This window comes from Lactuca sativa, chromosome 5, assembly GCF_002870075.4.
Source record: "Lactuca sativa cultivar Salinas chromosome 5, Lsat_Salinas_v11, whole genome shotgun sequence".
Classification (NCBI taxonomy): domain Eukaryota; kingdom Viridiplantae; phylum Streptophyta; class Magnoliopsida; order Asterales; family Asteraceae; genus Lactuca; species Lactuca sativa.
This window is the reverse complement of record NC_056627.2, coordinates 179,934,560-179,957,650: the sequence shown is the minus strand read 5'-3', so window position 1 is coordinate 179,957,650 and position 23,091 is coordinate 179,934,560. Positions and strand designations below refer to the sequence as shown.

Here is a 23,091-nt window from a genome sequence, read left to right as displayed (position 1 = left end):
TATGTGTGTAAGTGTATATTGGGGAACTCACTAAGCATTTATGCTTACAGTTGTTGTGTATGTATGTATTTCAGGTACTAGCGAGGACCGTGGGAAGGCGCCGGCATGATCGATACACACTGAAGATTGTTTTAGGATCTTGGGAGTTTGAATAATTGTATTGACCGAATAATTAAACTATTTATGCCTTGTATTTAATGGAAAATATTATGTTTTAAAAATGAAAAATTTGTTTGAAAAATTTGAGTTGTCACAATTGGTATCAGAGCCTTGGTTTGAGGGATTCGGGTGCACCTTCGGGGGTAACTGAACTCAAACCGAGGATTTGAAGAAACTTTTCAAATAAAGGCCTAAACTTTTGTAAATGGTTTCGTGGTAAGCAAGAAAGAAGCAGTGTGTACGATCAGTCAGCGCCCGAACGGTAAAAGATCCCCAAAATACCTTACAATATTATATGATATGAATTGTTATGCATGCTAGAAGACTAGGTATTCATGATAGGACTAGAGTGGCCTGATTTATGATGCCTTAGTCTAGGGAAGTTGCCTATATGTGATGCTTTGCTAGTATGCGGGTAGATAGAGCGTATCAGAAGTAGAGTACTCACTATCTGGAGTTTGGGGAGGAGGACTTGGGATGAACATTGATGCGGTGTGGTCGGTAGTATTGGGCCTGTACTACCGAGGACACCGGGTCAGTGGGAGGCCCAAGTAAGAATCCCTGGATATCTAGGACTGAGTAGGGTTGCGTGTCGAGTACGATTATACTCGGTAGAATCTCTGATAGTTTTATGTTGTATTTCAGAGATATCATGGTTAGACCGCGGCACGGGGCGAGTACGAGCGGTGTGAGTGACGAGGATATTCGTCAGATGATCCACGAGGAGGTGGCGGCGGCGATCCGGGCTGAGATCCCGGAGATGTTTGGGTCTATCAAGACCACTCTGATGGAGACGTTCGACGAGCGGTACGCCGCATTGACTGAGGCTGCAACCGCTGCAGCTACCGCAGCTGTGGCCGCTGCTAGGCCACAGGGGGGTGATTCATTGCTGTTCCGAGAGTTCAGCAACACGAAGCCACCGGAGTTCGATGGGACGCAGGATCCGATTGCTGCGATGAGGTGGATCGCAGATATAGAGGGGTGCTTCTACACTTGTTCATGCCCGGAGCACCTGAGGGTACGGTTCGCTTTGAACCAGCTCCGTCTGGGAGCCAAGGACTGGTGGAAGTTCGTGACGGCGAACTTCACTTTAGCAGAGACTGCGGCAGTGACATGGGAGGGGTTCACTACCATGTTCAGGGATGAGTACGTTCCCCCGGTGGAGCGGGAACGATTGGTTCAGGAGTTCTTAACCCTCAAGCAGGGTACTGATTCGGTGGCGGCGATCACGCGGAAGTTCCACGAGAGGGCGATGTTTTGCCCCGAGCTAGTGGCCACAGAGCAGGCTCGGATGAGCCGGTACTTGGGTGTTCTGAGGAGGGAGATCCGGGAGTTTGTATCAAACTCCACTTACCATACTTTTACTGAGCTTCAGGCGAATGCCAGGAAGCGTGAGATCGAGTTAGAGACTCAGGCCAGGGAGGAGGCCGAGTCTCAGCAGGCAGACCGGCGACCGGCTCAGTCTCAGCCGGCAGCCAAGCGGATCAAGTCCGCCGATTCGAGGACGGGAGGTTCGAAGAACCGCACTTGCGTAAAGTGCGGTAAGGGTCACGATGGGGCGTGTCGAGCCGGTGCTTGCTACAAGTGTGGCAAGGAGGGACACATTGCTAGGGAGTGTCCCAAGGGATTTATGGTTTGTTTTCATTGCAACCAGACCGGCCATCGGAAGGCCGAGTGCCCTCAGCTTCGTCAGGGATCTGCACCTGTTGCCAGGACTACTGAGACTCGACCGGTGAAGGTCGAGGCCCCGAGGGCTCGTGGGAGAGCCTTTCAGCTGACTGCGGAGGAGGTCCGCGCTGCGCCCGATGTTGTGGCAGGTATGTTGTAATTCATGTATTTATTTTAATGTCGATATGTTATGCTTATGTTATTATGCGCGTAGGTACTTTCCTTGTGAACTCTGTGCCTGCCTTAGTGTTATTTGACTCGGGTGCGAGTAGGTCCTTTGTGTCCTTGGCCTTTAGCCGACATATTGGCGTTAGTCGTGAGTCGTTGAGTCGACCTTTGAGAGTCTCCATAGCTGACGAGAAGGTGATTTGCGCTACGGAGGTTCTTCGGGGATGTGTGCTAGAGATTTTCGGGATTGGATTCCCAATTGATCTGATTCCTATCGCGATGGGGGATGTCTGTGTCATCGTGGGCATGGACTGGCTGAGCCGGTTCGGCGCTGTCATCGATTGTGAGCGTCAGTTGGTGACTATACGAGACCCTAGAGGGGGAGTTCTTTCGGTGTACGACGAGGGTACCCGTTCGGGATCAGCTTTTTGTTCGGCCGCTAGGGCGAGGCAGTGTCTACGGCAGGGCTGTAAAGGTTTTGTGGCGTATGTGATGGATACGCGGGAGGTTTCCGAGAAACCGAAGTCAGTTGAGGAAGTTCCGGTGGTGCGCGAATTTTCAGATGTCTTTCCCGAGGAGTTGCCGGGAGTACCGCCTGTGAGGCAAGTGGAGTTTAATATCGATCTGGTGCCGGGGGCAGCGCCTATTGCTAAAGTGCCCTATCGTCTTGCACCTCCAGAGATGCAAGAGTTGTCTTCGCAACTCCAGGAGTTGCTGGGAAAGGGATTCATTCGGCCGAGCAGCTCGCCATGGGGAGCACCTATTTTGTTCGTCAAGAAGAAGGATGGTTCACACCGGATGTGCATCGATTACCGGGAGTTGAACAAGCTAACGGTCAAGAACCGTTACCCGTTGCCGAGGATCGATGATTTATTCGATCAGTTGCAGGGAGCATCTTGGTTTTCCAAGATCGATCTGAGGTCGGGTTACCATCAGGTGAGTACGGGATGAAGATGTCCAGAAGACAGCGTTTAGGACGCGATATGGGCATTATGAGTTTGTGGTGATGCCTTTTGGACTCACCAATGCCCCGGCTGTGTTCATGGATCTCATGAACAGGGTATGCAGGCCGATGTTGGATCGGTCGGTGATCGTATTTATCGACGACATTCTGGTGTATTCGAGATCGAGAGAGCAGCATGAGGAGCATTTGAGGGAGGTCCTTGCGGTATTGAGGTCGGAGAAACTTTATGCAAAGTTCTCCAAATGTGAATTATGGTTGCGGGAGGTCCAGTTTCTAGGACACGTGGTTAATCAGAAAGGGATATTGGTCGATCCGGCCAAGGTTGAGGCGGTGATGAGTTGGGAGGTGCCGAAGTCACCCTCTGAGATCAGAAGTTTCCTTGGGTTGGCAGGGTATTATCGGAGATTTATCAAGGATTTCTCCAAGATCGCTGTGCCACTCACCAGATTGACCCGGAAGGGTGTTACATTCTCATGGGGGCCCGAGCAGCAGACCTCCTTTGAGACACTTCGCCAGAGATTGTGCGAAGCCCCGGTATTAGCTCTCCCAGAAGGGATGGAAGATTTCGTGGTATATTGCGACGCATCGATTTCGGGATTGGGTGCGGTGTTAATGCAGAGGGGTCATGTGATAGCTTATGCATCGAGGCAGCTGAAGCCTCATGAGGCGAGATATCCCACGCATGATTTAGAGCTGGGAGCAGTAGTGTTCGCTCTCAAGATTTGGCGTCACTACTTGTATGGGGTTCGATGTACGATATACACGGACCATAAGAGTTTGAAGTATTTGATGGATCAACCCAACCTAAATATGCGTCAGAGGAGGTGGTTGGATGTGGTCAAGGATTATGATTGTGAGATCCTGTACCACCCAGGCAAGGCTAATGTGGTAGCCGATGCATTGAGCCGCAGGGCGGAGAGCACTCCATTGCGAGATGTGTGCTTGAGACTGACCGTGATGACTCCTGTATTGGACGATATTCGTAGGGCACAGGCTGAGGCTGTGCGACCAGAAATGCAGAAGAAAGAGCGGGTTGTGGGGTTAATCTCAGAGTTTGTCAAGGATAGTTGAGGCCTTATGACGTTTCAGGGTCGGATTTGGGTGTCGTTTGTGGGCGGTACGCGTATTACGTTGATGGAAGAGGCTCATAAATCGAAATTCTCGATTCATCCCGGTGCTACGAAGATGTATTTGGATTTAAGGAAGGAATATTGGTGGCCCTGTATGAAGAGGGACGTGGCATGGTTCGTTGAGAGGTGTTTGACCTGCCGTAGGGTTAAGGCTGAGCACCAGAGACCGCATGGCAAGTTACAGCCATTGGAGATCCCCGAGTGGAAGTGGGAACAGATTACTATGGATTTTATCACCAAATTGCCGAGGACTGCTAGGGGAGTTGACGCAATTTGGGTGATCGTGGATAGGTTGACAAAGAGTGCACACTTCCTTGCCATCAATGAGAGTTCTTCGGCGGAGAAATTGGCGGAGATATACGTTAGAGAGGTGGTGTCTCGGCACGGGGTGCCGATCTCGATTGTGTCAGACCGTGATGTGCGCTTTACTTCCAGATTCTGGAAGAAATTCCATGAGGAGCTGGGTACTAAATTGCATTTTAGTACCGCATACCATCCCCAGACAGACGGTCAGAGCGAACGGACAATTCAGACGCTGGAAGACATGCTCCGAGCGTGTGTGTTAGACTTCGGGGGTAGTTGGGATGCGTACTTACCATTGGCAGAGTTCTCCTACAACAACAGCCATCATTCGAGCATTGGTATGCCACCTTTCGAGCTGTTGTATGGTAGGAGGTGTCGGACCCCCATTTGTTGGGGAGAGGTGGGACAGAGAGTGATGGGCAGCACGGAGATCGTGCTCCAGACGACAGAGCAGATTCAGTGAGTGAGACAAAGGTTATTGACTGCCCAGAGCCGACAGAAGAGTTATGCAGACAGGCGCCGATCCGAGCTTGAATTTCAGGTCGGCGACTTCGTTCTCCTGAAGGTCTCTCCTTGGAAAGGAGTGATTCGGTTCAGGAAGAGAGGCAAGTTGGGGCCCCGGTATATTGGGCCATTTCGTGTGATTGCAAGGATAGGTCGGGTGGCCTACCGGTTGGAGTTGCCAGCGGAGTTGGGTCAGATCCATGACACTTTTCATGTGTCGCAGTTGAGGAAGTGCATAGCCGATGAGTCGGCAGTGGTTCCATTGGAGGATATTCAGGTGGATGCGAGCCTGAATTACGCGGAGAGACCAGTGGCTATCAGGGATCGGAAGATCAAGGTTCTGAGGAACAAGGAAGTACCTCTGGTGTTGGTTCAATGGCAACACCGTAAGGGATCAGAAATGACTTGGGAACCGGAGCGCGAAATGCGGGAGCAGCATCCGGAACTATTTGCAGAATGAGACTTCGAGGGCGAAGTCTAATCCAAGTGGGGGAGAATTGTAACAGCCCGGAATCTCAGGTATTATTAAAATTATGTTTTGGGGTGATTTAAGAGGGGACTCGGCGAGTTGGAGCCTAGACTCGCCGAGTAGGATCGCGGACTTGGTCGCGGGTCCGCGACTGGACTCGACGAGTCCAGATATGGACTCGGCGAGTCGACGCTGTTCAGCAGAAACCCTAACCGTTCAGTTTGGATCGTATTTAACGCCTCTTAGGCCGTCATTTTCAGTCTTTTGGTCAATTGAGAGGAACCCTAATCGCTGTGGACGCCTAGAGCAAGGGAGAAAAGCTTTGGAACTTGGAAGAATTGGTTAGGCAAGAAGAAGAGGGATTTGGCTAAAGGAATATCAAGGAGGATTGAGTCATGAGATTTGGGGGACACAGAGAGTGCGTTTTCAGGTAATACTCGGACCAAATCTATTATATTGATGTATTTATGAAATTAGGGTTTATAGAACCCATTTAATGATTTGATGATGTAATGCCTTGTTACCCCCCACGATTATAGTCTTGTATTAGGACCTTTAGAGGTCCAGAAGGTCCCATGAATGTGTACTTCGGGACGAGACCTATCTCAGGAAGCAGTTACTCGTCTGCATGGCATGGACTCGCCGAGTTGTTCTTCAGACTCGGCGAGTAGCTTGAAGATTTGCTGGGACTCGCCGAGTTGTTCATCAGACTCGGCGGGTGGAGTCGGGGTGGCCCCGCGATTCTTCCACGAGGACCTCGTCGAGTCAAGAGGTATACTCGACGAGTAGAAAGGGAATATTCAGGAATCTGTAAGGACGACTAGACTCGCCGAGTCGCCATGGTACTCGCCGAGTCCAGTCGAGTTGACCGTTGACCGTTGACCAGAGTTGACCTAAGTCTGACTTCTTAGGGATGGTCACACTTAGATGATATGAGTGTTAATGAGTTATGTAATGTTATAGGAGGGTTGTAGCTCGTTGGTTTGTGCGCGAGTGATTTCAGGAGTTGCTAGCTTTCGGCACTTACGAGGTGAGTTTTCTCACTATACTGTACCCGGAAGGGTTTGACTGTGTGACCGGAAGGTCGAATATGTTATGCGATATGTATGCTATATGTGGTAAGTTAAGTGTTATATGGATATGTATGCTATATGTGGTAAGATAAGCGTTATATGTGCTATGTATGATATGTGGGCCGGAAGGCAATATGTTATGGGCCGGAAGGCGATTATGTTATGGGCCGGAAGGCGTTGTAATGAGGACCAGAAGGTCAGGGCCTGGAAAGGCGTATGTGTGTAAGTGTATATTGGGGAACTCACTAAGCATTTATGCTTACAGTTGTTGTGTATGTATGTATTTCAGGTACTAGCGAGGACCGTGGGAAGGCGCCGGCATGATCGATACACACTGAAGATTGTTTTAGGATCTTGGGAGTTTGAATAATTGTATTGACCGAATAATTAAACTATTTATGCCTTGTATTTAATGGAAAATATTATGTTTTAAAAATGAAAAATTTGTTTGAAAAATTTGAGTTGTCACATGTTTACTTTGCTTGCTATGATACAACTGTTGTGATACTACGCATGACGTCACCCGCCCCCAGACATTTCCGCTATTGTTTTCTGACAGTTCGGGGGTGTGACAACCCCATAGAGGTAGTGTCGCCAAATATTGAGGGCAAAAAAAACTGCCCCGAACTCCAGGTCATGCGTCGGGTAATTCTCCTTGTGAGGCTTCAACTAACTCGAGGTGTAGGCGATGATGTGCCTCTCTGCATCAACACTATGCCCAAATACAAGATAGACACATCATAATACACCACAAAATCCTCAACACCCTCTGGCAGGGCTAAGATCGATGCCTCACACAACTTCTGCCTCAATGTCTCGAACGATGTCTACTGCTCAGGCCCCCAACAAAAGACAACAACCTTCTTTGTCAGCTGGGTCAGAGGTACCGCTATCTTAGATAAATCCTGAATGAATCTCCGATAATATCCTTCTAAACCGAGGAAGCTCCGAATCTCGGATGGAGACCTCAGAGCCTCCCATCTCATCACGGCCTCCACCTTGGCCGGATCGACCAGAATACCATTCTGGTTAACAAGGTGCCCCGGAAACTGCACCTTGCAACCATAACTCGCACTCGGAGAACTTTGGGTACAAGCTCTCCATCCTCAGGGTATCCAACATCTCTCGCAGGTGCCCCTTATGTTGATCCTAGGTCTTGGAGTAGACCAGGATATCATCAATAAACACTATCACCGACCGATCTAACATCCGGTTGTACATGTGGTTCATGAGGTCCATCAACGCGGTCGGGGCATTGGTGAGACCGAAAGGCATCACCACAAACTTATAGTGCCCATATCGAGTTCGGAAGGCCATCTTCTGCATATCCTTCTCCATGACGCTCATTTGGTGGTATCTTGAGCGCATATCAATCTTGGAAAAGCAAGACACCCCCTAAACCTGGTCGAATAGATTATTGATCCTCAAGAGTGGGTAACGGTTCTTCACCGTTAGCTTGTTCAACTCCCAGTAGTGTATGCACATCTGGTGCGACCTATCCTTCTTTTTCACGAATAGGATCAACGCACCCCACAACAAGCTACTCGGTCGGATGAACCCCTTGTCTAACAGCTCCTGCAGCTATGTAGACAACTCCTACATCTCTGGCAGGGCCAATCGATATGGTGCCTTGGCTTGGGAGCTGCATCGAGAACCAGATTGATTCGAAACTCCACCTGCCTCGCCGGAGGCAACCTAGGTAGATCCTTTGAAAATACATCCGGATACTCACGAATAACCGGTACCTCACCAATCGTCGCTCTAACCTGCTCCCGTGTATCCATGATGTAAGTGACAAACCTCGAGCAACCCTAATGGAGATAACGTCTGGCCCTAGTAGCGGAACATAAAACGGGGTCACACTAAGCTCTCTCTCGCTGGACCACCAACTCTCCTCCACTTGGGGTCCGTACTCATAGCAGTTGGTGCTTGCAATGAATCACTGTCCCATTGGGGCTCAACCAATCCATCCCTACTATGACTTTGTTCTCGCGCAGAGGGATGGGAACCAAGTCGATAGCATAGCACTTGTCGTACATCCTCAATACACAACCTCGATGGACCCTCGATGCATGAACGGACCGCTCATCTGCAATCTCCACCTCTTGTGGGTAGTCTAACATGCTCGAAGACTCCGGAAACTTCTTGCTGAGGGCAAGAGATACGGAAGATCGGGTGGCTCCCAAGTCAAATAATACCCAAATAGGAATATTGTTCACGAGGAACGATCCTAAAACAAGATATATAAAAATGTATGTACTGTCATAACGTTAAATAAGAGTTAAGGGAAAGAAACATACCCGTAACAACATCTGGTGTAGCCCGTGCCTCCTTAGCGGTGAACAGAAAGGTTCGGCTCCTCACCACTAGAGCATCTGTCTTGCCCTATCGGCCGTCTGTGATTCATAGGGTCACTACAACCGGCGCCACCACTGGAGCTTTTGATGCTAAGCTCGGACAGTGGGCCTTCCTGTGGCCCTTCTGATTCCAATGGAAGCAAATCAGATTTGATGTCAAAATGGTAGGAGTGGGAGTGGTACAATCCTTGCTAAAGTACCCGGCCTTGCCGCACTTGCAGCAGCCTGAGCTCCCCAACCTACAAGCTCCCTCATGTGGCTTTCTGCATTTCCCACAGCGGCCCCGGACCTGATGTCCCTTCTACCTTAAGTCAAATCCCTTGGGTTTCTTCGCAGAAATCCCTCCTGTCTACCTAGACTCCGCCTTCCTCTTCCCTATAGTCTCTTTAACAATCCCTCTCTTGCATGCCCTGGATATCATGTCGTCCAGTGTCGGGCACGCTGAGTAACTAACAAACTCCCTGATCTCCGGTCTTATCATATCGTGGTATCTACACGCTGAGTAACTAACAAACTCCCTGATCTCCGGTCTTATCATATCGTGGTATCTAGTCTTCTTCATCTGCTCATCAGCTATGTACTCTGGAACCAATAAAGCCCTCTCCATGAATTTTATGATGATATCCGCCATAGTCTCAGTTGTCTATCTCATGTCCAGGAACTCTCTGGCTAACTGTTGAATCTCTACAATGGGTGCAAACTTGACTTAGAATTGGGTCACGAAATCCGACCAGGTCATGGTCGCAATGGATGGGACTCCCAATGCATGACCGACCTCCTCGCACAAGTCCCTAGCTCAATCCCTCAAACACCCCATGACAAACTTGGCCTTCGACACCTCAGGGTAGAAGCTGGTTATCTGAGCACACTCGATATCAGCTATCCATCGTTTGGATGCAATGGGGTCTTTCACCCGACAGAAGTCTAGTGCTCTGCATCCCCTAAAATCCTTGAAGGAGAGCATACGAGTCCCCAAGTGGCCAAGGGCCATGTCACTCCTGAATGCCCTAAGGCGATCCTCCATCAGCTCAATTATACCTTCCTTGTGATAAGTTTTAAGCACTATAACAATCCTATGGTGCACATACAAACCTAATGCTTTGGACCTATGTTTTCTCAAGTTATACATGCAATTTCATTTTATCCAAAGCATATACCCTAGCTAGCATGAAATTGGAGATATACAACATAAAAACTAGTTACATGAATACCTTTTAGTTATAGCTTGTAGTTCTTGGCCTTTCGAGAGGTTAGTACCTCAAGTGTGATACTTCTAATAAGTTACAAACACCAAAAGAAAAGGAGACTTATTAAAGAGAGGTTAGGAAGTACAAATCAGCTAGGGTTTCACCTTGGAATTCTTGTGGCCGATTTTAGGGATGCTAAGGGTTACTTTTATAGTGTGGAATTCCTAGGGTTTCTTACATGTAAACCCTAATTCATCATGCCTCTTCACATTTTATAGGCCCTTTGGACTAAACCTTCATGGACTATCATATAGGTTTAGTCCATCCCTAACCAACATGGATCATTAGCCCAAACTATAAGTATTAATGATTTACCTAATCAGTCCCCGTAAATTTAATCAATCTCTTTTGATCACTAAATTAATTCCAAATTAATTCTTGATCAATACCAATTAAATAATATGATTTCTCAATTAATATATCATTCATATAATATATTAATAAATCACAAATAACCTCTTTCTCAAATATCCATCTGTTGAATATTTGAGATATTGAAACTAATTTGACATATTTGTTTATTTAGGGAAGCCTTTCTAGGGTTAATCACTTTTTGATTCCATACGGTGCCTTTACAGTAGAGATTCTTAATCGAGCTCTTCTAAGGCATTGGTTTTATATTAAGGCATTTATTTTATATTTATCGTAAATATTTTATGTTCCCTATAAATAATCATTAGGTTAGATTTTGAGGTAAGCTTTTTACAAAATTAGGGTTTTACTCTGTACGTTCATGTCATAATCAATATACACAAAAACCTTTATCAGATTACTTGCATATTATGGTGATTGATTCTTTATTTTTCTTGATATTCCGCATTCGTCATCTCGGATTTATTCCCAACAAGTGGTATTAGAGTGGGTTCTAGTAGATCTCAACGATTTTTGCAAGAATCGATCTTGTTCATGGCGATATTTTCTCATGAATCTCGCCTTGTTCTTCAAGTTTTATAAGTTTTCTGAAAAGAAAAAGTCTAATACCTCATTTTATTGCAAAATCTTGTTCAGATCTGTTATCTTCTACTCATTATTTCATCCGATTTGATTTTAAATAGTGTTCTAGAAGAGTATAACAAGAAATATTTCGTGTTTATTCGATTTTTTGTGTTCATATCTACTTTATCTCTCCAAAAATCATTTCTGATCTGTTTCTCTCTCTAGAAACCATCTCAAATCTATTTTCTCTCTCTAGAATTCTCATCAGATCTACTTTCTCTTTTCAAGTTTTCTTTCTTGTTGAAGATTAAATGGCGGATTATAAGGTGTTAAAAGGCATTAAGAGACTAGGATTAAAAGTTATAGATCCAAAGTTTCGTCTTAAAGAAAGATATTTGTTTTGGGATGTTCCTGAACAATCTATGTTGAAGAATGCCATTGAGATGTATAATCTCTATGTTGATGAGAAGATTGGTGATTTCACACAGATTTCTAGTGGTGGATTTAAAAGTAATCGTGTAGAGGAAGATAAAGATTTGTTAAAACAATTTATCTTTATCAAAGAATACTTACTTTTGTAGCAAATACAATAGAACTTAGAGAAAGAAAGAAAAGAAAAAGAAGGTGTTCTTGGTGTTATTAATAAAGTTCATTATGTTCTTCAAGTTTCTGAAGAAAAAGTTAGGGGTGTCAATTTATGACATGACACGACAAAAATACACGAAACGAAACAAAATCTGGACGAAATCAAAATTCGAATTCGTGTTCGTGTCAAGATTAAAAAACACGATGTCGTGTCGTGTCGTGTTCGTGTTCATAAATTGACACGATTAAGCATTTGGTTGTCGGGTTTTTCGTGTTTTTCGTTTTTATCGTGTTGTATATCTTTAAGTATGAATGAAATACACTAATAGTTATGTAATATTATCTTTGTCGTGTCGTGTCATGTTGGCGTGTTTTAATTGGTTCGTTTTTGTGTTAATGAAAAAAAAACACGACATCGTGTCGTGTCGTGTTGTGTCGTGTCGTGTCAGCCAAAAACACGACACGACTGCCCGATTTGACAGCCCTAGAAAAAGCGACTTCAGATGTTCTTGTTGAGGTGGAGTCAAGTGTTTCAAATTTTTCAGAAGCTTCACAATCCGAATCTAGTTGTTTTGAAGAAGAATCTCAAAGTAAATCTTCGGAAATCGTGAAAGTGAAGGGGTTTTGTTCTATTGGAATAACTGGAGATGATCTTTTGTGTGTTGATGATGTCTTTAAAGGATTGGTTCCTTACAAAAAGCCAATAATTCAAGATGTTCAGATTTATCAAACTCCTAAGGATTATGTTCGATAGTCTTCAAATGTTCAGATTAAGAAAGATGAAAAGGTTGTTCAGATCCGAAATTCGTTTCTGAAGCCTAGAAAAAAGAAAAGGAAGAAGAAGAAGAACAAGAGTAAAATAAAGAAAGTTTGGATGCCCATGGTACAAGTACCCAATGCTTGTGAAAAAGCTGAGAAAGTTGAAGTCAAGCATGCTCAAAGAAACTTTAATTCTCATTTTTCTTCAGATAAAAATGTTAGAAGTTGAAAGGAAAAGAAAAAAGAATTTGGTTGGTTTAACGAATTCTATGGGAATTTTTGTTTTCCAACTAAAAAAAAGGAATTATTTTCAGAGGATGATAGATTTTTATCAAATAAATGGTGTGCAAGAAACCAACTTCATTCTTGAATCTTAAATGGGTACCAAAAGTGTCTTGAAAAGTTTTGTCATTTAATTATTAAAAACAAAAAAGGGGACAAAAGATGGTCAAAAATTAGTCAAAAAGGAGAAAGTTTATTGAAGAAATAAATTTTCATTGACTTTTAATTGTTGGAAATGACAAAAGGCTGAAAATATGAAAAAGAAGGTGAAAAGTGACATTTTATGCAAAAATGAGGCTATCATTTCACACATTTCAGCAAAAGGGATACATGCTGTCAGTTCACTGCATTAGGATGTTCAGATTCGCATTCATGGAAATATTGGGGGTTAGATTCGGAGTTATTGACGAATATTGTTGAGTTTCGGAGTGAAGGGCGAAATCTGTCATTTTATTAAAATACCAGGGATGTTTTTCGGGCATTTGGCCATCTTATGTTGTCCTGTTCCTGTGTTCGTTCTTTGAAGCGGAGACAAACAACCACATGCGAAAGTCTAGACGCCAATGTCAGAAGATGCGAAAGTCCAACTCAGAAACCAGATTCGCATCTTCATCAACGAAATTGACGTTAAAACCGGGAATCGCTGCGAACGTTCCCAAGCATTCATAGTCAGTAAATCACGTTCGTGTTCATGGCTTGATGGTTCGCAGTTCCAAATTAAGCGTTCAGTGATTCGCCTCTACAGGTTCGCAGTCCTCCATTCGCATTTATAGGTTCGTTGTTCTTGGCTCGCTTGTAAACAAAGGCTCGCTCGTAATGAAATCAGATTCGCAACTCAATGCTTTCGTTCGGAGTTAAATATTGGATAACAGAGTTCTAGATTGTTCGTTCCTTGGTCTCGGAATCGGACAAGCTGCTTTCGTATCGTATGGAATAAAGGCTCGCAGTTCTGTGATCGGGGCTTCTAGCCTATGAAATCGATACTGGAAATAGGAACGAAACATCAGTCGATGTCACAATTCAAAATCGGAATTTTTGTGTTGGAGTGAAATCTAAATCGGAATTTCACGCTTCAAAGTCGAAATCGGAAGTATTGAATGTCACGAAATCGAAAATCATTCACCGGGATCGTAGTCATGGAATCGGATTTTGGAATCAATATTTGACATCCAAAACTGCTCTCGTCCAAATCTTTCAACGCATAGAAATCTGAATATTCATTCTCAAAATCGAACTCGCAAGTGAATGACGTTATTAATCAGCACCAATCGGAATTAATTTGGGGTTTCGTTATTGCAGTATTGATCGAAGGAATTTGATTCGTAACTGGCTTGACTTTTGAAAGTCAAACATAGCGTGTTCATTAGATTAAACGAAGAAGATGATTCAATTTTCGAATTCAGTCCTCAAAGGTTACATTGCTTAGCAAAATTAAATCCCCTTTCAAAATCCTTTAAAAATCCATGGGTTTTGTCATTAGAATTTTCTAAACTTGACAACTTCTACCCAATTTCTTTATTCTTCACAAATTATTGGGTTTTACCATTTTACCCCCTTCTTACCAAAATATTTTCGATTCTAATCTTTTTCTTTGGTCTTATTCATTTTTACTCCCTTCTAAATAATTGCTTCTTTTTCTATTCTTATGTCTAAATTTAAAAATCGAATAATACAAAAAAAAAATGGTTACTTTTCCGGTTTTAATTTTTTAGAACTGGGTATATTCAAAAGGGATTTATTCCATCAAATCTGACGGGTTTCGAAGATTGTTGGTAATTTTTCGTAACTTTCCAGATTCTCTCCATGGCATTTGTTGAAGATTCGAGGGGGAGTGATGATTATTCAAGGTGGAGTTCGTATTTGAAAGATAATTTCTATTTCTCTCGATTTGAAGACCCCATGTGCTGATGAGTCTCACAATTTAAGGGGAGAAATGCGAAGAAGATCGGAAATCGTGATCTTCATCAGTTTCAAAATCTAGGGGGAGATTGTTGAGTATTTGAGATATTGAAACTAATTTGACATATTTGGTTATTTAGGGAAGCCTTTTTAGGGTTAATCGTTTTATGATTCCCTACGGTGCCTTCACAACAGAAGTTCTTAATCGAGCTCTTCTAATACATTGGCTTATTTTAAGGCATTTATTTTATATTTATGGTAAATATTTTATGTTCCCTATAATAATCATTAGGTTAGATTTTGAGGTAAGCTTTTTACCAGAATAGGGATTTTCTATGTACGTTCATGTCATAATCAATATACACAAAAACGTTTATCAGATTATTTGCATATTATGGTGATTGTTCTTGATATTTCGCATTCTTCATCTCGGATTTATTACCAACACCATCCTATCAAATTGCTCCGGTGAAGGCAACCCAAAAAGACCATGCTACTATCGGGTCAAGTACATACCAATTATAGTTATGGGCTTAGAAACCTAATCCAATAGTCTCCCACTTGGATAAGTCAAATAACTATAACTCCCAATGTAACTTCAAAATCCGATTAGCAATCGTAGCTCTCAAAAGTCGCTTTCTTTTAAATAAGGGATCATATAATCCTCTGTTCTTCAAGATATCGTGTGGAAAAAGACATGGAATAAGGTCATACTCATTGTCCAACAGTTTTTTTCCCGATTTTTGATTTGTTTGACATAGAACTTAATTGAACACATCAATTGAGTCCTGACCGGGCCCAGCTCATAAGTCAAAACAAAATTATCGAGGGGCCCAAGATATCGCTTTGAATCCTCTTAGGATAAAAGGAATAAAAAATCTTCGACTTATATGCTTGGACTAATTACTTGTTAAATTATACACAATAACACGTTTTATAACATCAAGTTACTGAAGCGTTTTCGTACTATCAATGCACAACCAACTCATAATCAACAACTCATGTATCTTGGTTTGAAGACTATACAATATTATCATCTCACAATCACTCGTGATAAATTCCATGAAGTGATTCATGTGAGCGTGGGTTTAATCCAAGACTTAAATCTTATTTCAGGAGCACTCATGAACGTTGTAGCAAACTTTTGCTATGTCTACACACCTTAGACAATCTACAAGCCAATTCGTGACAGTCTAACCTCATAGCTTACTTCCAAATTGTGATTGACTGTGGATATTTCAAACAATCATATTATTCTTGAAGTCAAAACATGCAAAAGTGAAATATAAAATAAACAATTGACAGAAGATAGTAAGCTTTACTTATAAATAAAACCCTTATTATTTAATCATCAAATGTCAATCACACTTATTAATTACAAGTTTCTATCTGCCTATCTAATCACTAAAACTAACATCATCCCTTAGACCAATGCTCTTAGCATGATGCAAATGCTTAACCCTACTTAGTCCCTTCATAAGGGGATCTGATAGGTTATCCTCTGACAATACCCTCTTCACTACAAGGAGTCCCTTTTCTACTCGATGTATTATGAAGTGATATTTTCTGTCGATATGCTTAGATCTGCCATGATCCCTTGGTTCCTTGGTTAAGGCGACCACACACTCGTTGTCATAGAAAATCTCCATAGGCTCCGTTACAGCTGGTACAACTCCAAGGTCTCCGATGAAGTTCTTTAGCCATATTGCCTCCCTCAACGCTTCAATTGTTGCCATGTACTTTGATTCGCATGTTAAATCAACTACAGTCTCCTGTTTGGAACTTTTCCATGTTATTGCTCCTCCATTTATGGTAAATACCCAGCCCGACTGAGAGCGGAAATTATCTCTGTCAGTCTGAAAGTTGGCGTCACTATACCTTGTCACTCTCAAGTCATCACTCCTACCGAGGGTAAGGACGAAGTGCTTTGTTCTCCGCAGGTACTTAATAATGTTCTTTACTACTATCCAGTGAGTTCTACCAAGATTCACTTGATATCGACTAACCATGCTCAAAGCAAAAGCCACATCAGGGCGAGTACATGTTATAACATACATGATCGAGCCAATAGCAGAAGCATATGGTACTCGAGTCATTTCTGCTATTTCGACATCGGTACTCGGACTCTAAGTCTTACTCAGTTTCATATTGCTCTAGATAGGAAATTCTCCTTTATTGGAATTCTCCATGTTGAAACGTTTCAACACCATGTCCAAGTAGGTACTTTGACCAAGTCCTATTAGTTTTTAACTCCTATTTATCAATATCCTTATCCCTAGAATATAAGCACCTTGCCCGAGGTCCTTCATCGCGAAACAATTCCCAAGCCAGGACTTAACTTCCTGCAAGGTTGGAACGTCGTTTCCTATGAGAAATATGTTATCCACATACAATACTAGAAAGCTAACTATACTCCCACTAGCACTAACATATACACATGACTCATCCTCACTTCTTGAAAGCGGTTTTGACATCCATTTGTCATATTTCATAATCATTAAACATAACTATGGCTAGCATAACCCTTATAGATTTGATCTTCACTACTGGAGAGAAGGTCTCGTCATAGTCAACTCTAGGAGTTTGAGTAAAGCCCTTCGCAACCAATCACACCTTATAAGTGTGTCACAAACACCAAATGCAAGAAGAGGCTTGAGAGAATAGGCTAGTTAGCTATCGATTATCACTCTCTTAGAATGATGGGGCAACCGACTTTAGCTCTAGGGGATTTCTTTTATAGTGTAACAAATGCTAGGGTTACAACAATGCAAACCCTAATGCACCATGACCTTTCATATTACTTAGGCTCCATGGGTTAAACCTCCATGGACTATCCATGTTGGTTTAGCCCATATTAATTAACCATGGATCTTTGGCCCACACTATAAGAGCCATTGATTTACTTAATCAGTCTCCGTATATTTAATTAGTCTCTTTTGATCAATAAATTAATTCCAAATTAATTCTTGATCAATACTAATTAAATAATATGATTTCTCAATAAATATATTATACTTATAATATATTAATAAATCACAAATAACCTTATTCTCAAAAGTCCATCCTATCAAATTGCACTGGTGAAGGCAATCCAAAAGGAGCATGCTTCTATCGGGTCAAGTACATACCAGTTATAGTTATGAGCTTAGACACCTAATCCAACAGTCTCCCACTTGAATAAGTCTAATAACTATATCTACCAATACAACTTTAGGATCCGATTAGCAATCGTAGCTTTCAAAAGCCACTGTCGACTCTGACCCAGTCAGTGACACGTCCTTTAGATAAGGGATCATATATCCCTCTATTCTTCAAGATATCATGTAGGCAAATACATGGAACATTGTCATACTTATTTTCCTGCAGTTTGTTTCCCAATTTCCGATTTGTCTGACATAGAACATAACTGAACATATCAATTTAGTTCTAACCAAGCCCGACACATAAGTTAAAAAAGTTACCGAGGGGCCCAAGATATCGCTTTTAATCCTCTTAGGATAAAAGGAACAGATAAACTTCGACATTATATGCTTGTACTAACTACTTGTTAAATCATGCACAACGATATGTTTTATAACATCAAGTTACTGATGCGTTTTTGAATCATCAATGCACAACCAACTTGTAGTCAACAACTCATATATCTTGGTTTGAAGATTATATGATATTATCATCTCACAATCACTCGTGATAAATTCCATGAAGTGATTTAGGTGAGCGTGGGTTTAATCCAATACTCAAATCTTATTTTAGGAGCACTCATGAATGGCGTAGCAAACTTTTTCTATGTCTAACACCTTATACAATCTACAAGAAAACTCATGAAATTCTAGCCTCATAACCTACTTCTAAAGTAATATCGAATGTGGATAGTTTGAATAATCTTATTATTCTGGAAGTCAAAACATGCATGTAACACCAGCAAAAATTAGGCCAAAAATAAATTTGTTCAGTAACCATAACTGAGTATACTAAGTGGTAGATATCATAACAAGGTTTCCAAAAATATAAAGAACACTAAAATCCAAGTTATAACGAAGAAGTTATGACCAATCAAAGATCCGCGACAATACCGGTAAAACACTGTTAAGCTGAAAACGCGAAATTCCAATAAAATGCTTTTCAACCTTAGGTATCTAAATGAAAGTCGTAGATATCCCAAAACTGTAAATATACATAAAAAGAACGCCCAAATATGACTTCATATGAGTAAGTTATGATTTTTCGAAGTTTCGGACATAACGGTGGACAACTAAAAACTCGAAATAAAGATTGTCACAACTAGGAATTTTGAGGCCTTGTAACTACAACACTTATATCAATTATGAATCAACAATATGAAAGCATGTATGATGCTTGTTCAATAACAACAAAACCTCATCAAATACTTCACTCAAGCACTACAAATAGTCAACAAAGAATTGGAAACACTTGAAATCCCGGTTTAAGTCCATTTTGGACTAGGATTTCCTTATTGGGCCTAATGTACCAATGAGCTTCCAATTTAACTATCTTGAACCTAGAACTCTCAAATGGGTCCTAATTGGACCCATATACACGAGACTTAACATTTTTGGGCCTTATGAACCCAAAATAAACTAGATTAACTTTAATGGGTCACAACCAATTTAATTTAGCACTAAGAGGACACAAAAATTATACTTTGATTTATTTGAGCCAAGCATCATCTAAATTAACTATAATATGGGCTTAAGGGCAAAATCCCAAATTTTCTCCCTTCTCCTCTCCATTCTCGGCCCAAACCCACAAAGAAAGAGGAGTTGACTTTTGGTAGCCACCTCACCATTATCTCTTGGATTCCCATGCTAAGGCCTCATATCTCCATGCAAAAATCCCATCACCACTCTCTCCTCCTCTCTCTTTACTTCTCTCAGCCGAACACAACACACACACCTCACCAAAAACTCTCTCTAAACCACTCTCAAGATCATCTTCTTCTCTTTTGAAGATCTCGAAAATTTGGCTTGAAGTCTAAGGATTTTCATCAGGTAGTTCATCATCTAAAGTAAGTTGATGACTAATCCATGATCTAGCTACTTCATTTCATCTAAATCTCTTCTCAACCTAATCAAACTCGTGATCTTGCACCTTAGAAGCATCTAAGTTCGAGATCCTCCAAGAAGACTTGCTAGGATCGACATTTCTTCATCTTTTCCTTCAAAAAACGAAACCACAACTCAAGGTGAGCTTCATACCTCTCTCTTTTCAGTTTTCATATGTTTTATGGGGGACAATACAAGAAAATGTGTAGATCCATGTGTATGTGTATGCTATGTGTGATTTTATGCATGTATGTGTGATTTTATGTGTTTTTGTGATGAATATGTAACCAAAAGGAGTGTTAACTCGAGATCTATGACATGAGAAAGGAAAAAAACATAATCTAAGTTATTTTACACTAAATGAGTCAAGAATAATAGCTTATAAGATTATGATGAACATGTTCTAACATAAAACCCATTTTAGGGCTTATATTGTCAAATATACAAAACTTGGGTTAAAAATGGCCAAGTCACGGTTTCTTAAGGGCCAAAAGAGTCAAAACAGTTTTCATAATAGTTTTTCTAAATAATAAAATTTTCAAAGGACTTAAAATGTAAATTTTTAGCTTAATGGGCTAATTTTGGGCTTTTTGACCCAATAAGCCTCAAATTGCAAAAAATGACAAATTTAAGGGGCCAAAATGAAACTTTTTGTAAAACAGGGGATAATTAGCATAACAAAACTATTTTAAGGGTCAAAAATGCTTTTCACTATCAAAAAGGACCAAAAATGTAAGGTTTTTAGATTTTGGGCCGAAACTATAAAAGTTGCGAAAAATGGGGTTCTAACCGAGAAACACCATTCTGGAAGGGCTGAAGCTGTTAACAAAATAAATATTGTGTTAAAACTGTCTTTTCAACAAGTTTATGATGCAAAAGTGTCAAGAAATTTTTTTAAGGACTAGAAATGAAATTCTTTTATATAAAGGACTAAAAGTGTTATTTTTATAAAAGAAAGGTAGTGAAAAGGTCAAATTTCTACTTTTAAACAAATTAATTCATTAAGTCAAAATACAAAATCCACAACTACTGACAACACGGAAAACGAATACACATTCAACACCAAATGTCGTTATTAACGAATTGATTCAGTCTCGAATCAATACAATACAACAATTGTTAAGTCAAAACACTTCAATAGATACGCGATAACTACAATGAGTAAATCTTCAAACATTGGGCTTATGCGTTTCAAATCATGCTCTTTGGGCCTTGCAAGCCCATCGACATGATCTTTGGGCCCAAAGGGATAACGCTTATATGTTATTGGGCCTTCTATGACCCAATATTTTATAAAAGGACTTTCAATAGCTTTTATGTGCTATTGGGCCCTAGAGGCCCATTAGAAAAGCTAGTAAGGTCACAGTAATCAAATGCGTGTTAGACCCTCGTGTCTTTTGCATCCAGGACAGCCTAAGGTACTTATGATAGTAGTGGGACATAGTGCTCCTCTTCTCTTCGTTCGCTAAGGCTTACGAGAAATCAAAGTAGACGAAATTAGGACGATATACAATGTGGAGTAATCAATATTCATTTGTTAAGACAATACAAAAATCAGTAATCACGAATACATTTCGACATCGGAAAACATCGGGTTTTCCGAGGAATTCAATACTACTCGCTCGAAATTTCTATAACTATAATACAAAATACCCTTCATATATATGTTTTGAAATCATTCATGCATCAACTATGGATCTTCACACTTTGATAACAAATGTCTTTTCATAAAATATCGGATTTTCTGAGTTTTATAAACTATACAAATCATTTTATTTACAACTATGCTTATGAACCCACCAACATTCCATATGTTGTCGTTTTTCCAAAATAACTTGTATTCTCAGGTAACAGATAAGCGGAAGGGTAATACCAAGTATGTTAGAATATTTTGTGTTGAAAACTTTGAAACAATTTTTGTTATGAAGTGTATTATTTGAAAACAATGTACTTGATGTGAACAATTCCAGTTGTAATATATTGATGCATGGTGACGTTTATGTTATGATTCATGTATATTCATTGTGATGATATTCAATTAAAATCACGCGAGCCCTCGGACGTTTCCGCTGTCTGGTTTGGGGGTATGACAGAGATCGAGCGACTTTTAGCCAACACAACCTAAACAAGAATCGAAGATCTCGCAAATGGTAATACAATGGTAAAAAGACTGATGAAAACAGGCATCAGATGAAGAAGTTATGGATTTTTAACGGACTTTTCCAGTCCCGGCCTGTTAGAAAAATATTATTAAAAATAAAGTCAGAATTAACCGTCAAAGTCTAAACGAGAGTTGTAGAGAATTTTCTCACCTACGCGTGGATATAAAAAACGTCGAAAACGGAACTCGTACGTAAAACTTATGGAATTTCAAAGAACTGGGCACACATCTCGAGGCTGGTCCGAAGGGAACGCCCAACGTTCACAGATCAGAACCGAGTCCTGTCGCCATCCAATCTGAGGTTCGTAAGCAGTGAGACACTAGGCTCCGGAACACGCTGCGTACGAGGGAACGCCCCATGTACCTCGCAGGAACCCCCTGCGTTCGAGGCCTTTTCCAGCCCTATAAAAAGGATGCAATGGCTCCGGGTTTTGGTTGCTAATTTTCAACTTTCTATCCCAAATTTCATACTTCTACCTTCTCGAGACTATCCCGACATCCCGGTTTCGTATCTAATGTCTTTTGGAAGTTCGATGCCCCGAGATTTCCGAGAAATCAACTTCTTTCCAGTCGAAGTACTGCTTGAGTTTAGTCTTGCCTTCTTCAAGCTACCACTTCTACCATGTGAGTTCATACCCATATCACTACGTTTTTAAACACTTTTTTAAATGCTTTTAAGGGGGGAATACAAGTAAACACATGACCAAAATCATGTGAAACACAATTCTCTTGCTGTACTTTTCATGCTATTGTTATAACTATCATAGGAAATTATTAACATACAAAACATCTCACAATGCAACTTTACTCTATTAAGATACATTATGTTTTATAAATAGAAATATTTTTATTTGTAAACATGCATATTACATCAGACCGAGGGCAACCATTTCAACTATAACACTATGTATTTTACAAGTAAATACAACTCATTATTATGCCTTTGTTCATACTATAGAAAAGGTAATCATTTTACACAAAAGCACATTTTCATGAATACGTGACTTAATTGAGAATCCGTGAGTCATTCATCTTCCTTATACCTATCAAGGTACCGCTTAAAAGTCATGTTTTATAACCAGAGTCTCCTGTCCGGAGAACGTGATAAGTGTGTATAGATCTTGTCACACCCCAAAACCAAGAACGATGGAAACGTTCTAGGGCAAAGGACATCATGTAATGTATCACAACAATGCAAAGTAGTAATCAAGCAACAACATCATCCATTGCATTAATAGTATAATTTTAAATACATGTGTGTTCTTTCATATCATAAATCACCATAATGAATGTTCAAAATAAAAGACGAGTATTGACTGCTCCGTCTTCACAAAACCTGGTCGTCGTACCTGTCTATTTGTGAC

At 41.2% G+C, this 23,091-nt stretch overlaps 1 protein-coding gene across 1 annotated transcript; it reads left to right on the top strand.

Moving 5' to 3' along the window:
- Positions 1-774: 774 nt before the first annotated feature.
- Positions 775-6,844, top strand: LOC128126243 (uncharacterized). Its single transcript, XM_052764000.1, has 2 exons — positions 775-1,976; positions 6,728-6,844. The coding sequence occupies exons 1-2, from the start codon at positions 791-793 to the stop codon at positions 6,760-6,762; spliced, it is 1,221 nt and encodes a 406-aa protein (XP_052619960.1). The 5' UTR covers positions 775-790; the 3' UTR covers positions 6,763-6,844.
- The last annotated feature ends 16,247 nt before the right edge of the window (positions 6,845-23,091 follow it).

Bases quoted from the DNA above. Each gene is read 5' to 3' on its own strand.
- LOC128126243 (XM_052764000.1), top strand. From the start codon at position 791: ATGTTGTATTTCAGAGATATCATGGTTAGACCGCGGCACGGGGCGAGT. The intron at 1,977-6,727 runs GTATGTTGTAAT...TATGTATTTCAG, and splicing joins TGCGCCCGATGTTGTGGCAG to GTACTAGCGAGGACCGTGGG.